The sequence below is a fragment of the Lucilia sericata genome, unplaced genomic scaffold, assembly GCF_015586225.1.
Source record: "Lucilia sericata isolate MDLA Ls3-8-SP2 unplaced genomic scaffold, ASM1558622v1 Contig000470F_arrow, whole genome shotgun sequence".
Lineage (NCBI taxonomy): Eukaryota > Metazoa > Arthropoda > Insecta > Diptera > Calliphoridae > Lucilia > Lucilia sericata.
Window position 1 is genome coordinate 237,501 of NW_023994485.1, and position 14,561 is coordinate 252,061.

At 29.5% G+C, this 14,561-nt stretch overlaps 1 protein-coding gene across 1 annotated transcript in view; it reads right to left on the reverse strand.

Annotated features, from left to right (window-relative positions):
• Window positions 1–343: 343 nt before the first annotated feature.
• Window positions 344–14,561, reverse strand: part of LOC119605279 (protein Wnt-4) — a 59,788-nt gene continuing 45,570 nt past the window's right edge. The window contains exons 2-4 of the mRNA XM_037958305.1: window positions 1,306–1,810; window positions 1,007–1,237; window positions 344–934 (exon numbers count right to left, since the gene is read on the reverse strand). Coding sequence (XP_037814233.1) covers window positions 692–934; window positions 1,007–1,237; window positions 1,306–1,810 — 979 coding nt within the window. The 3' untranslated portion in view covers window positions 344–691. The remainder of the gene's footprint in view (window positions 935–1,006; window positions 1,238–1,305; window positions 1,811–14,561) is intronic.

A 14,561-nucleotide genomic window follows, 5' to 3' on the forward strand; every position in this document is an offset into this window, starting at 1 on the left:
TTTCCAATTAAAAATTAATAACATGATTTGTTTTTTTTTCGTTTGATGTTTATATTTTGGTTTTAAATTAATCGTATCAGTTGCTGGATTTTTTTCTATTTTATTTGAAAATTTTTTTATTTATTTATTTTTTGGTTTTGTTGTTGTTGGTTGTTCTTATTGTATATTTTATAAATTAAAAATATTTAAAGTTACGATATTATTATTAATAAAATTATAATTATTATAATTATTATTTAAATATTTTTTGTGACTGATTTTTAAATAAGTTTGTTTTTTTTCGTTTATTTTTTCGATTTTTTTTCTCATTTTCTTTTCAGTGTTTTTTTTTCTGTTTCCTTTATTTTATCATACAATTAAATAAAAAATATTTCGATTTTTAATACAGTTATGCCATCTTGGTGGTGATGTCGCCGGACAATATATATATTTATATATTTTGTATATTTATAAAAAAAATTTAGTAAAATTAAAAATTAATAAAAAAAATTAATATAATAATAAAGGACTTTGGGAGTCTGTCCTTATCATGTCTCTACGCTACTACTTATTACTTCAACATACACACACATACATTTATTATAAATAGGAATGAAATAAAATACAATACAAAAATAAAATAAAGAAGTAGATGAGTTAAGTTAAAATTAAATTAAATATTTAAAAAAGAAAAACTAACACAAAAAGAAATCTATTTACAAAAATATCTATCTTCGTAGCGTTGACAATAATCGCAGATCAATTGGCAACAGCGTCCATTGTTAAAGCGACAGCGACATTTTTCCACTTGCTTGAAAACGCGTGTCGTATAGCCACGCCCACAGCAGAGATTCGCACAGTTGTCTGGATTCAGACATTGACGATCCTTAGTAACGGAACAATAAGTGGGTGAGGTTTCCAAATAGTATAACGTTGTATACTGTGATTGTTGTTGCTGTAATTAGAATAATTAAATGAAAATTAAACATGATTTCTTTATGATATTTGGATTGTAGTTAAAACTTACTTTCTTCCGTCGTTGTTTGGGTTTTTTCACTCGACTTGAGGGAGCCTCTCTGCGCATTGTGCGTGCATTTGGTGCCTTTCGTATGGCCTGATTGTATTTCTGTCTCAGTAGCGTGGCTGTGGCATTAAAATCTGATAATTTCTTCCAACAGGTTTTCATCGAACAAGAACCAGAAACACCATGACATTTACATTTATCCTTCATTAAAGTGGATACAGCTTCGATGCCGACCTAAAGAAAGTTTTCAAAAAAATTCAATTAATAACTCGATATTTTTGTAAAGTTTATGATTATATTACCTCTGAATCATGTCGCAATATTTCGGTGACTTCATCACTATCTCCACCACGCAGATCGAGAAAACTTCTTGTCACTCGTTTGCCATGTTTTAAATTATCATTACAGCCACCCCATTGAAATGTTTGATCAGCACGATTTTGTTTCCTCGGACCACAACTGCATTTTGTCATTCTACCCTCAGCACAGGCCCTGGCGATGGAATGTGTCATTGCTGCAGCGGTCAGAGCATGTACAAATGCTGTTTCTTTATAAAGTTTTTTGAAAATATTTCTTTTTCCTCGAATTTCTATGGAACAATTCCAGCGATCATAACGAAACTGATCCTCACAGTGTGTCGTTGCTAAACGTCTGGCCTCACGTATGGTATCGGGCAAACCGAATTCTTTGCGGCATTGATGATTTTGTCGTCGTGTTGCGGGCATATAACGACAGGGTCCACCCACCTGACCCTGTGAGGTGAATACGGCCATAACGGTATGTTCGGAAATGAAATTTTCCTGTTCGCTGTAATGAAAGGAAGTAAAAAATTGTAGTAAAGTAAATATGTAAAATGTTAATGTAATGATTCATTAAATCGATTTTTATTGAAAAATTTTGTAAAAATGTAATACTTAATTTCATATTTCTAGCTTCAATATTATAGATAATTCAAAAAGTATTTTTTGCAGAACGAAAAAGTACCAAAAAGTCCCTTTTTATGTGTTCTTGCCTAATCCGGGCTCTACATACTTAATTTCATGGTTCTGGGTTCCTTATTATAGAAAACTTAAAAAATACCTTTTGAAAAACGAAAAAGTACCAAAAAACTCCCTTTTATGTGTTCTCACCTAATTCCGAATCTACATACTTAATTTCATGTTCCTAGGTTTAATATTATATAATATTCAAAAAGTACCTTTTGAAAAATGAAAAAGTACCAAAAAGTTCCCTTTTATAGGTTCTCACCTAATTAAGACTCTACATACTTATTTTTATATTTCTAGGTTCAATATTATAGAAAATTCAAAAAGTACCTTTTAAAAAACAAAAAAATTACCAAAAAGTTCACTTTTTTAAAAATTATCCAACATCAGGAAGATCCTTTTTTGTTAAATGTTATCTTTGCCATGTCCATCTGTGCGACTGTTGAAATTTTCTGAAGACCCCAGATATCTTCGGGATTCAAATAATTCTGTCAAACATGCTTTCGAGAAGTTTCCTATTTAAAATCAAAAAAATCCCTCCATAGATAACGGAGATATGAGCAAAAATCACAGACAACCTCTGAAAATTTCATCATGTTTACGATTTCTGCTTAATTAATATATGCATGGCTGTTTTAATTGTATTGCGGGCGGCCCATTTGGAAGCAAATTCCGAAATTTCTCTTTTTAAAAATAAAACAGTGCCTTTTCATGAACAAATTTTGGAGAAAATTATAGGTAATTCAATTTAAAAATGGGGATTTTTTTGTAGACAACAAGCATAAGATTGGGGACATGAGTCAAAATTTTTCTGGCAACACTGATTTAATTCTTTTAAGGTTTGTGTCTTTACTATATTAGTTTGCCCCGTTTGTTTAGCAGGGTTTTGTTTGTAACAAAACTCACCAGTTTGGAGGTGAACTTTTAATTTTCAACATACGGTGCCGCCACTGTTACGTGTCATTTAGTCTAGACAAAAACCAACTTTTAATTGGAAATTTATTATTTTTATATGAACTCAGCAAAGCAACTGAGAGGCGGGGTATAAACATTTATATTTAAATCAAAATCTAATCAAATTTCATGAAATTGGTTCTAAATGATCGATTTTTATAAAACAACAAACAACACCACAACCCCCACTGTTTAATTTTGATTATTAATAACTTAATTAATTGTTTATTAACAAGCATGCACTTAGAAAGATTTTTTGTTGTAATTGTTTCAATAAAAATTTTTATAAACAAAAAAACGAAACGAAATCATTTTATTGAAAACATTTAACAGCGTGAAACAAAACGCATAAAAATTTAAAAATACAAGCTATAATCGATCAAAAATTAGATAAACAAAATAAAAATTTTGGTTGGAAAATATTATACATTTTAATAGATAATTGAGAAAAAAATAGTAGAAAATCATAAAAAAAGAAATATTTCTAAAATTTTTAAATTTTTGGTTTAAAAGATGCTCCAACCTCAAACTTGAAGATCAAACTTGTTTTAAGTTTCCAGAACGAATGAAAATTAAAATTTATTAAACAATTATTACTAGTATGATTAAAAAACGATATTTTAAATCGAACACTGAAACTCGGTCCTTGGACATGATCCTGCCGTATTGGTGGTACTTTTTCAACCACTGGATGAGCTGATTAGACGGTTCTGCCCGTCTATGTTCAAGCACTTTGCTCAAGTACTTGAGCTATCCCGAGATGTAAAAACATCACTTCCGTTTACAACCAGATGTTGAGTCTGCATCGAAACACTAGTCCATCAAATAAGCCGAGGACCTGTTCATACTTACAGAGAGCACACATTGTAGTAAATCTGGTATGAACAGAGTAAACCCTGAACATACCTGGTTAAGGAAGAAAAATTCAATGGTATCATATATATAAGATACCTTTCATCCGTAACAACTTCTCATTCATTCAACACACTCATAGAGAACATCATCCGGCACACTCACTCTTCGTATACGGGTGGGTAAGTACCGTATACCCATCTATCCTATATCATATGCACTTAACACCAACTCATTTCCAACAATTAATCCCATAGTCACTCAACTTTGGGTTATCGGCTGTCTTGGGAACAGAACCGAACTTATGCCGAATCATAGACTTTACCTTTCAAGCGACATTCTCGCGAATTTGGGTTTAAACCATAGCCACGATGTGCACTACGAAGGTAGGTACATCTCCAATAACCGGGACAAGACAAAGTCCGAAACTGTGCCCTGCGGGCTATCGGTTACCGTGGTACAAGATTATGTGGTTCAAATAATTCCAAGGAAAGACCAAGGATACATTTGATCATTATCAGTTTATAGTCCCGGCAGGCAGGTACTGGGGCTACCAGTGTGTATTGCAATAACACCAAGAAGGTCCAATGCCCCGGGGGATCGGTTCTTGGTCAGATCGATAGCATAATCTATGTAAGAAAACTGAAATTAAAATAATTCGTAGAGAATAGAACCAACAAAGCAAATCAATGCTGGGCGCTATGTACGAGATCTATATGCTCGATATGGGATCTCAGTCCAACTACATACTTATGACACACTGACTTTAGGAAAACGTAATAAAATCAATTCTAGCTTAAGCTTCTGCAATCACATGAAGGATGGAGCCATGAGCATTATGATGACCATAGCATGTTTAAGTGGAACATTAGAGAAAAACCCCGAAGGGATCTGTTGTTACACGGATGTCTCTGAATTCTTAAACGATTGAGGCGATATCATATGATAGAGTAAAAAATTACGGAATTTTTAAGACCAATTTCGAAAAAAATTTAGAAAATCATTTCTGAACATAATGAACTGAGATCAGGATTTTCAATCGCTGGTAGGGAAAATGTCGAATGTTTAGGGGTCACGTAACTTTCGCCAAATATTTGATAGGTGTTAACGTACCTTAAAAAAGACTTCTGAATTCAACTCATAGTGATATTTCCTAAATAACATCATGTAAAAACTTGACAAAACATGAATTTTATGTTTTTTTTTTTAATCAAAATTTTGTTAAAATGTTGACAATATTAAAAAATCTTAAAAAATAAACATTGCGAAAACTGTTATAATTTTCTCAAACTTTTGAAATACCCACCTTCCAACAGAAAAACCACTAATTAATGGTTTATTTATAGTCATTTAAAATGCTTTACAAGATCATAAAGAATTATTATAATAAACAACAACTCGTGAATGTTATTTATTTAAATAAAACCAATAAATTGTTAATAAATTATTATAAATACCAAAAACGCAGGCCAAACAGATAACATGAAATATACTTTTTCAACAGATCATCCCTAGATACAAACATCAATGGAAGAAGAAAAAAGTCTTAAATAAATTTAATTTATGTCTGTTTCTTCAGCGGTCAAATGTGGAGGGGAAATGTTAAGAAATCTTTTACACATTTAACAAACGTACAAGAACAAGAAATATTCAAATAAATTTCTAAAAAAAGTTTTCCTAGATATTTACGATGTTTTTCAATTTAATCACAAAATAAATAGAAATGACTGAGAAAAAAAAAAGAAAAGAAAACTTTTGTTATGTTTATTTGTTCTTGTCCAATATAATGTGGTTTAAAAATTATGATGGGTTTGTGTTTTTCTTACTAAAAACTAAAGAAATTAATTGTTTTTCGGTTATAATTTGTTTTAAGTATTCAAACAATTCTTTTGCAATTGTAGAGAAATTTAGCAAAAGAAAATGAATTATGTTTGAAAAACATTTTGAGATTGATGGATGAAAAACTGGGTGTTTGGCAAGAAAAAGTTTTGTTTGTGTTCAAACTCTATTGGGTTCTTAGTGAAGAACCATTTAAAATCTTCAAACTATCATAAACTAACTAGATAATGGTTATATAAATAAGCATTTAGTTTTAGTTTATTTATTGTCCAAACTTTTCATTTAGATTATTTTCCCACTAATGAGCAGATCTTTTTATATTCTTTAATTTTTATATATGTTTCTCTTTCTCCTGTTTTATTTAATTGATTATTATTTTTCTTTCTAAACATTAAACAAATTTTTTGTTTATTATTTTAAATTTTTACTTAATTTTGCAAAAAACAACCTAATCAAATAAAGAAAAATAAATATTTATTTTAAAATGTTTAGATGAGTCTTAAGAAATAAAAAACCATCACATAAGTATTTAGCTAAGAAAAAATTTTGAAAATAAAAAAAATAAATGTTGAATTTTATTAACCGTATACACATTGCATCTAATCAATATTATAGAACTCTGACACATTACACTGATCAAATTTCCCTTAAAGTAGCAAATCTTCATGTAAACCCCTACAAGTACCCATAAATAAAAATTGAACAACAAAACGACAAAATAACAAATGACAGAATATATTTAAGCGCAAATGTAATAGAATTTTAATACCAATTGAAAAACTACTGACCGCTAGAGGCAACAAAAAAAAAGTTACAAAAAATACAACAACACTCAATGAATGAAATGATTATGGACATTTTATTTTGCTCTTATTTTGTACTTTTTTTTTGGAATTTCGAAGTGGAAAAGGTCTTATATGACAATTTTAGATACTAGTATAGTCTAGTCTTCAGTCTAATCTATACTCTAGTCTGTAATCGAGTCTAGTCTCTAGTCTAGTCTAGTCTAGTCTATAGTCCAGTCTATATAGTATAGTTTATAGTCTAGTCTATAGTCTAGTCTATAGTCTAGTTTATAGTCTAGTCTATATTCTAGTCTATAGTCTAGTCTATAGTCTAGTCTATAGCCTAGTCTATAGTCTAGTCTATAGTCTAGTCTATAGTCTAGTCTATAGTCTAGTCTATAGTCTAGTCTATAGTCTAGTCTATAGTCTAGTCTACAGCCTAGTCTATAGTCTAGTCTATAGCCTAGTCTATAGCCTAGTCTATAGTCTAATCTATAGTCTAGTCTTATAGTCTAGTCTATAGTCTAGTCTATAGCCTAGTCTATAGTCTAGTCTATAGCCTAGTCTATAGTCTAGTCTATAGTCTAGTCTATAGTCTAGTCTATAGCCTAGTCTATAGTCTAATCTATAGTCTAGTCTTATAGTCTAGTCTATAGTCTAGTCTATAGCCTAGTCTATAGTCTAGTCTATAGTCTAGTCTATAGTCTAGTCTATAGTCTAGTCTATAGTCTAGTCTATAGTCTAGTCTATAGTCTAGTCTATAGTCTAGTCTATAGTCTAGTCTACAGCCTAGTCTATAGTCTAGTCTATAGCCTAGTCTATAGCCTAGTCTATAGTCTAATCTATAGTCTAGTCTTATAGTCTAGTCTATAGTCTAGTCTATAGCCTAGTCTATAGTCTAGTCTATAGCCTAGTCTATAGTCTAGTCTATAGTCTAGTCTATAGTCTAGTCTATAGCCTAGTCTATAGTCTAATCTATAGTCTAGTCTTATAGTCTAGTCTATAGTCTAGTCTATAGTCTAGTCTATAGTCTAGTCTATAGTCTAGTCTATAGTCTAGTCTATAGCCTAGTCTATAGTCTAGTCTATAGTCTAGTCTTATAGTCTAGTCTATAGTCTAGTCTATAGTCTAGTCTAATCTATAGTCTAGTCTTTAGTATATTCTATAGTCTAGTCTATAGTCAAGTCTATAGCTTAGTCTATAGTCAAGTCTATAGTTTAGTCTGTAGTATAGTACATAGTCTAGACCATAGACTAGTCCATAGTCTATTTTATAGTATAGTTTATAGTCTAGTCTTTAGCCTAGTCTTTAGTCTAGTCTTTAGACTTGTATATAGTCTTGTATATAATCTAGTCTATAGTTTGGTTTGTAGTCAAGCCTACAGACTAGTCAATAGTCTAGTCTACACTTTAGTCTAGTCTGTAGTCTAGTCTGCAGTCTAGTCTCTAGTCTACTATTTAGTCTAGTCTATAGTCCAGTCTATAGTCTTGTCTATGGTCTAGTCTTTAGTCTAGTCTATAGCCTAGTCTTTAGGTTAGTATATAGCCTTGTTTATAGTTCAGTCTTTAGTCTAGTCTATAATCTAGTTTATAGTCTAGTCTACGCTCTAGTCTATAATCCACTCTAAAGTCTAGTCAATGATTTATTCCAGTCTATGGTCAAGTCTATGATTTATTCCAGTCTATAGTCTAGTATATAATCTAGTCTTTAGCCTAGTCTATTGTCTAGTCTACAGTCTAGTCTATAAACTAGTGAGTAGTCTAGTCTACAGTCTAATATATAGGCTAGTTTATAATATGGTCTGCAGTCTAGTATATCTATAGTCTAGTATCTAGTCCAGTTTTTATTAATTATTTTAATATAGCAATTCTAATAATTCTCAACTTTAATTTATTACTTTACAACTTCTTGAGAAATAAATAAAGCCTCAACAGACGTTTACATAAATTTGTCGTTTGGGCCATTTATTTAATTAGGGTAATAATGTACAAATAAAGTAAAATAATACAATAAACTGGTGAAAAGAACAAACCTTAATCGGTATAAAATACTCATGTAATGAACACACCTATTCTTTGAGATATTAAACTATAGAAAGTATTATGTTTTTTTTTCTTGGTTCGTATTTTTCGTTTTCATTGATATTGATGTTGATGATATTAGTTTGGCTAAAAGCAAAATACTTAAGGTATTAAACAACTAAAACTAAACTTGCAATAATACTCAATGTAAGCTACAAACAAATATGTACTTATGTAAGTACATACCTATGTATGTATGTATGTTGTATGTTTATAAGTATGTTTATGTATCTATGAAATAATAGCTATTTTAGATTCTTTATGTCCATTCAAATACAAACAGACTAATTGTAATAATAGCCACAGAATAACATTTACAAAGACTGGCAGACAAACAGACCTACAAACGGACATAACAGACAAACTGTTAAACAAAAAGTTAATCCTTTTGACAAAATAGACTTCTTCTTTAACAAATATATTCACACATTCTAGAAAATGAGTGTGTGTGTGTGTGAGTATGAATAAGTAATACATACTCATACTTCAAGATAAATTAAAAAGACTTACTTTCAGGGCACAAATGAAATGCAATGCAGTTAGTCAATCAAATCTACAAATATATCAATCTACCAAATAATATAAACGAAAGCAAATGCATTATACATATCTTTACTTAAGAATTTATATTCTTACAATGAGAAAAGTATCAAAATTGTTAAGTAAAATGATTTGATTTGATGTATTATCACTTGATGTATAAATTCCTTGAATTTTCTTCTTTAACATTTGTTAAAAAGGAAATTGTAAAATGTATAGATATTTGTATTTAAATGAACTCATTAGAAATTCTTTTTTTGTTATTTGTGTTGGTCTTTTCCATTGCATTTATTTAATGTTTTCGTTAATGTGGTATTGATGATGAGAAGGTGTTGATTGACTTTTTCAAGATGATCGATAGATAGATGGATGGATGGTTCAATGAATGGTTGGATGATGTATTGAAATCAATACAAGAAATACATAAACGCATAATAACTCTGCAATAAAAAATGATGGCTTCGTGTCTAAATATATAAGTGTAATTACCACATTTTTTCATGGGGGAATTTCGAGACAAAGGTTTTAAACTAGTTTAAGAGGATTTTTTTATTTTTTTTTAATGATAATGTTTATTTTCTATTCTGTAATATAGTCCAAAGTCTAGTTTATAGTTTGGCCTAAAGTCTAGTCTAAAGTATATTATATAGTCTAGTCTATAATAAAGCCTAAAGTATATTAAATAGCCTAGTCTAAAGTCTAAGTATAGTATATAGTCATATCCATATCCTGTCTATAGTATTGTCTATTTTCTAGTCTATAGTCTAGTCTGAAGTATATTCAAGGCTAAAGTCTAGTTTAAAGGATATTTTATAGTTCGGTCTATAGTCTAGTCTATAGTGTAGTCTATAGTCTTGTCTATAGTCTAGTCTATAGTCTAGTCTATAGTATAGTCTATAGTCTAGTCTATAGTCTAGTCTATAGTCTAGTCTATAGTCTAGTCTATAGTCTAGTCTATAGTCAAGTCTATAGTCTAGTCTATAGTCTAGTCTATAGTCTAGTCTATAGTCTAGTCTATAGTCTAGTCTATAGTCTAGTCTATAGCCTAGTTTATAGTGTAGTCGATAGTCTAGCCTATAGTCTAGTCTATAGTCTAGTCTATAGTCAGTCTATAGTCTTCTAGTCTATAGTCTAGTCTATAGTCTAGTCTATAGTCTAGTCTATAGTCTAGTCTATAGTCTATAGTCTAGTCTATAGTCTAGTATAGTCTAGTCTATAGTCTAGTCTATAGTCTAGTCTATAGTCTAGTCTATAGTCTAGTCTATAGTCTAGTCTATAGTCTAGTCTATAGTCTAGTCTATAGTCTAGTCTATAGTCTAGTCTATAGTCTAGTCTATAGTCTAGTCTATAGTCTAGTCTATAGTCTAGTCTATAGTCTAGTCTATAGTCTAGTCTATAGTCTAGTCTATAGCCTAGTTTATAGTGTAGTCGATAGTCTAGTCTATAGTCAGTCTATAGTCTAGTCTATAGTCTAGTCTATAGTCTAGTCTATAGTCTAGTCTATAGTCTAGTCTATAGTCTAGTCTATAGTCTAGTCTAAGTCTAGTCTATAGTCTAGTCTATAGTCTAGTCTATAGTCTAGTCTATAGTCTAGTATATAGTCTAGTCTATAGTCTAGTCTATAGTCTAGTCTATAGTCTAGTCTATAGTCTAGTCTATAGTCTAGTCTATAGTCTAGTAGTCTAGTCTATAGTCTAGTCTATAGTCTAGTCTATAGTCTAGTCTATAGTCTAGTCTATAGTCTAGTTTATAGTCTAGTCTATAGTCTAGTCTATAGTCTAGTCTATAGTCTAGTCTATAGTCTAGTCTATAGTCTAGTCTATAGTCTAGTCTATAGTCTATAGTCTAGTCTATAGTCTAGTCTAGTCTAGTCTATAGTCTAGTCTATAGTCTAGTCTATAGTCTAATCTATAGTCTAGTCTATAGTCTAGTCTATAGTCTAGTCTATAGTCTAGTCTATAGTCTAGTCTAGTTTATAATCTAGTCTATAGTCTAGTCTATAATCTAGTCTATAGTCTAGTCTATAGTCTAGTCTATAGTCTAGTCTATAGTCTAGTCTATAGTATAGTCTATAGTCTAGTCTATAGTCTAGTCTATAGTCTAGTCTATAGTCTAGTCTATAGTCTAGTCTATAGTCTAGTCTAGTCTAGTCTATAGCCTAGTTTATAGTGTATTCGATAGTCTAGTCTAGTCTCTAGTCTAGTCTATAGTCTAGCCTAGTCTATGGTCTAGTCTTGTCTATAGTCTAGTCATAGCAATCTAGCGAGAATGCTACCATTGTAATTGATGTAGGAAAATACCAAAATCACACCTGGTAAACTTCTTTCGTTTTCAAAATTTTATATGAAATTTTACAATCTTTCTACAATATTTATTTTTCTAATCAGAAGTTAGAAACCATATTTTATTACAATTTATATAACTGCAAAATTATAGTACTTAAGCACTTAACTCTTGCAACATGTTGCATTACACAGAACATGTAATAAATTTAAGAAATTATTAAGCAAAACAATTGTTCTGTTTTCTTTAAATTTGTTATCAGTTCTAAATTTTTTATTTCAAAATTGATTTCAAATTTCTTTAAATAAGTTGGTTTGGAAACAAGAAAAAAGACATTTCTTTAATCGTTATAAAAAAATGAGCATCTGTTTAATAATAAAATGATTTAAATGACTTTTTCTCTTAATATACTGTTAATAATGATTTACGACTTTAAATAAATAAAGTTATAGAATTGCCAAGAGAACAGAAAGAAAAAAAAATTAAGAAATAAACATAAAAATGTTAATTGATTTTGATTGATATTTTCATAAAGATGACAGTTTTACAAGTAGAAATTATTTGTAGTAAATTTACAACGAATTTGAAAGGCTGTACGTTAATTGGCTACAGGTTTTTTCAGTGAATAACTTATTGAAGCTAATTGCTATTATCAGTATATTAAGATAAAAATGTAAATATTGTTTTAGAAAATACTAGTCGTTGTATATTTGCAATAGTAGTAAATATAGACATATTAAATATAAAATACATTTTTGAGCCATAACCCCGAAAATCTTTTTTATACTTTGCTCTGAAGTTAAGCTTGTCAACATTTTAGATGTTGCATATTTACAAGCCCTAACTGCTATGGTTTTAAAACTGGCTAATTTCTTTATGATTGAAGTACAACTTTGTAAAGGCTTGTCACATATTTCCTTTAAAAACTTAAAGATTTTTACAATTCAATTACACAATGCAACATTGCTGTAATATTGAACTTAACTGTATTAATCATTGTATTGTTTTGTAGAAAAAAATCTAGACTTATTGTTTAATTGTAGCTTTTGGCTTTTTCATTCTCTTGTGACCCAAACTATTTAAAAAAGCATTCAATATTTTCCCTCAGACTAGGAACAAAACTGAAAAGTATGCAATTTAATCAGTTTTTTTTTTTTTTTTTTTTTTTTGCTCTTTCTATGTTGCAACATGATGGGGGTGGGTGCTGTTAAGTAAGTAAATAAATACTAACTACAATCATTTATTTGCAATCATCTAAAATACTTGAATGTGTATAAAAAAATACGCATATTTGTTTTTCATATTTATTATGAATTTTTTTCTTCTATTTCAATTAATTACAATTTTTATTACATTTCAATAAATTGTTTTTTTTTTTTGTGGTAGAACATTTGAATTGATTGCAAAATGTAGTAAACGAGCGAATGAGTACTGAATTTTAGTACAGGGAAGGGAAATGGTTACTATTGCGATACTCATCTTCAACAAACAGCCACATGGAGGCATCAGAGTAGCATTTTGTTTCATTTTAATGGCAAGTGGTTTATTTCGTTTGCTATTTATGTCTGCAGCAGGAAAACAAAAACTCTCTTCTTGCCTTTAGATGGATGGAAAAACTGAAAAACTTGCATTATGAGGCGTTTTAAAAGCATAAATTAAAATTTTTACGATAGAAGTTTACACAGACACAGACATAGTAGTAGTAGAATGTTGAATTGTTTAAAGATTAGACGAAAGAAAGAACGAACGAAATAATATAAAAGAAAATGCAACTTCAGTGATTAACATACATTCTGTGTTCTTCCATTAAAGTTAAATAAAGATTTTAATCTTTATCTGTCATATTATTGCCGTTATTTATATTTTTTGTTGTTGTTGTTGTTGTGTTGAAAATTTGAAACTTATAGGAGTGGCATTTAAATTAGCAAATACTCTGATGAGCATTTAAAGATCATTACAAACAACTTAATTTCGTGGTCAATGTATGTAAGTGGCCGATTGGTTGGTTGGTCGAGTGCTTAAAGCCGCATCAAGAGCATCTGAATGATGCAGATAATAAACAGCACAACAGCCGATATACCTCAACCATCATCAATGTACCATAAAAATGCTGAACACTTTTTTTCAACACTCATCTACATCATTATGCCACAACGAAAAATACCACACACACTCTTACTTTGCAAATTGCAAAATAACAAAAAATAATGACGACTACTCAATAGCTGCCAATAACTAGACAGTTGTTTGAAAGATTTCAAAGCTTGTAAATGTACAATGTTAGCAAAAATGCTTAAGATTGCAATAGTGAAAAACTAAATTACTTAAAACTGTGATCTACTTTAGTAAATATTCAACATATAAAGAAATTAGTGTTTTAACATGCAGCCATAAGGTCTTGTAAATATGCAACACATAAAGAAATTAGTATTGCAACATTAAATTTGAAATTTTTGCAAAAAACGCAAAATTTTTTTTAAACTAAATACTAAATTGTGTAAAACTGAGTTTTACTACACTTGTACCAATGTGCAGGATGGTAAATTGAAGTGGTAAATTTGCAACAAATAAGTATTTTTACACTAAATCATAATACTTTCTATATAACAATAAAATTGAGAATTAAAATCGATTTTCCCACAAAAATGTGTTAGTCTTGTAAATATACCATACTTTTGACAATTTTCAAGATGGTAAATAGAAATGGTAAATTTGCAAGAAATTATTATTTTTAAATAATATGAGAATTAAAATGTATCTTCTCTTGATAGGGTAAAATTTGCTACTCTTGTAAATTTACTATGAAAAAGTGATAACTTTTATTGCAAACTTAAAAAACCTTTTTCAAGCAGGGCTGTTAAATAAACAACAAATTAGTGTGTCACATTAAAATATTAATTTTTTAATTAAAAAAGATTTTCAAGTTTTATAATAAGAAATTATGATAATTTTGTTACTCTTGCAAATATACTATGAGAAAATGTTTTCAATTTTAGTAATAAAATTAAACTAAATAAAACTATAATTTACTATACTAATGTATGTTAATATGCCAGATTTTATAGCATTGCAAAAATGCAACAACTAATGACGTTTTTGTTTGTGGAAAAACTTTGCAAGGCTGCAAATCTCTTTTAAGTAAGACTGGTAAATAAACAACATGACAGTGTTTTTACATCAAAATATAAAATGTTTATAATATTGCTGATTGCAAAAGGCTTTTCTCGTTTTAAAGCAA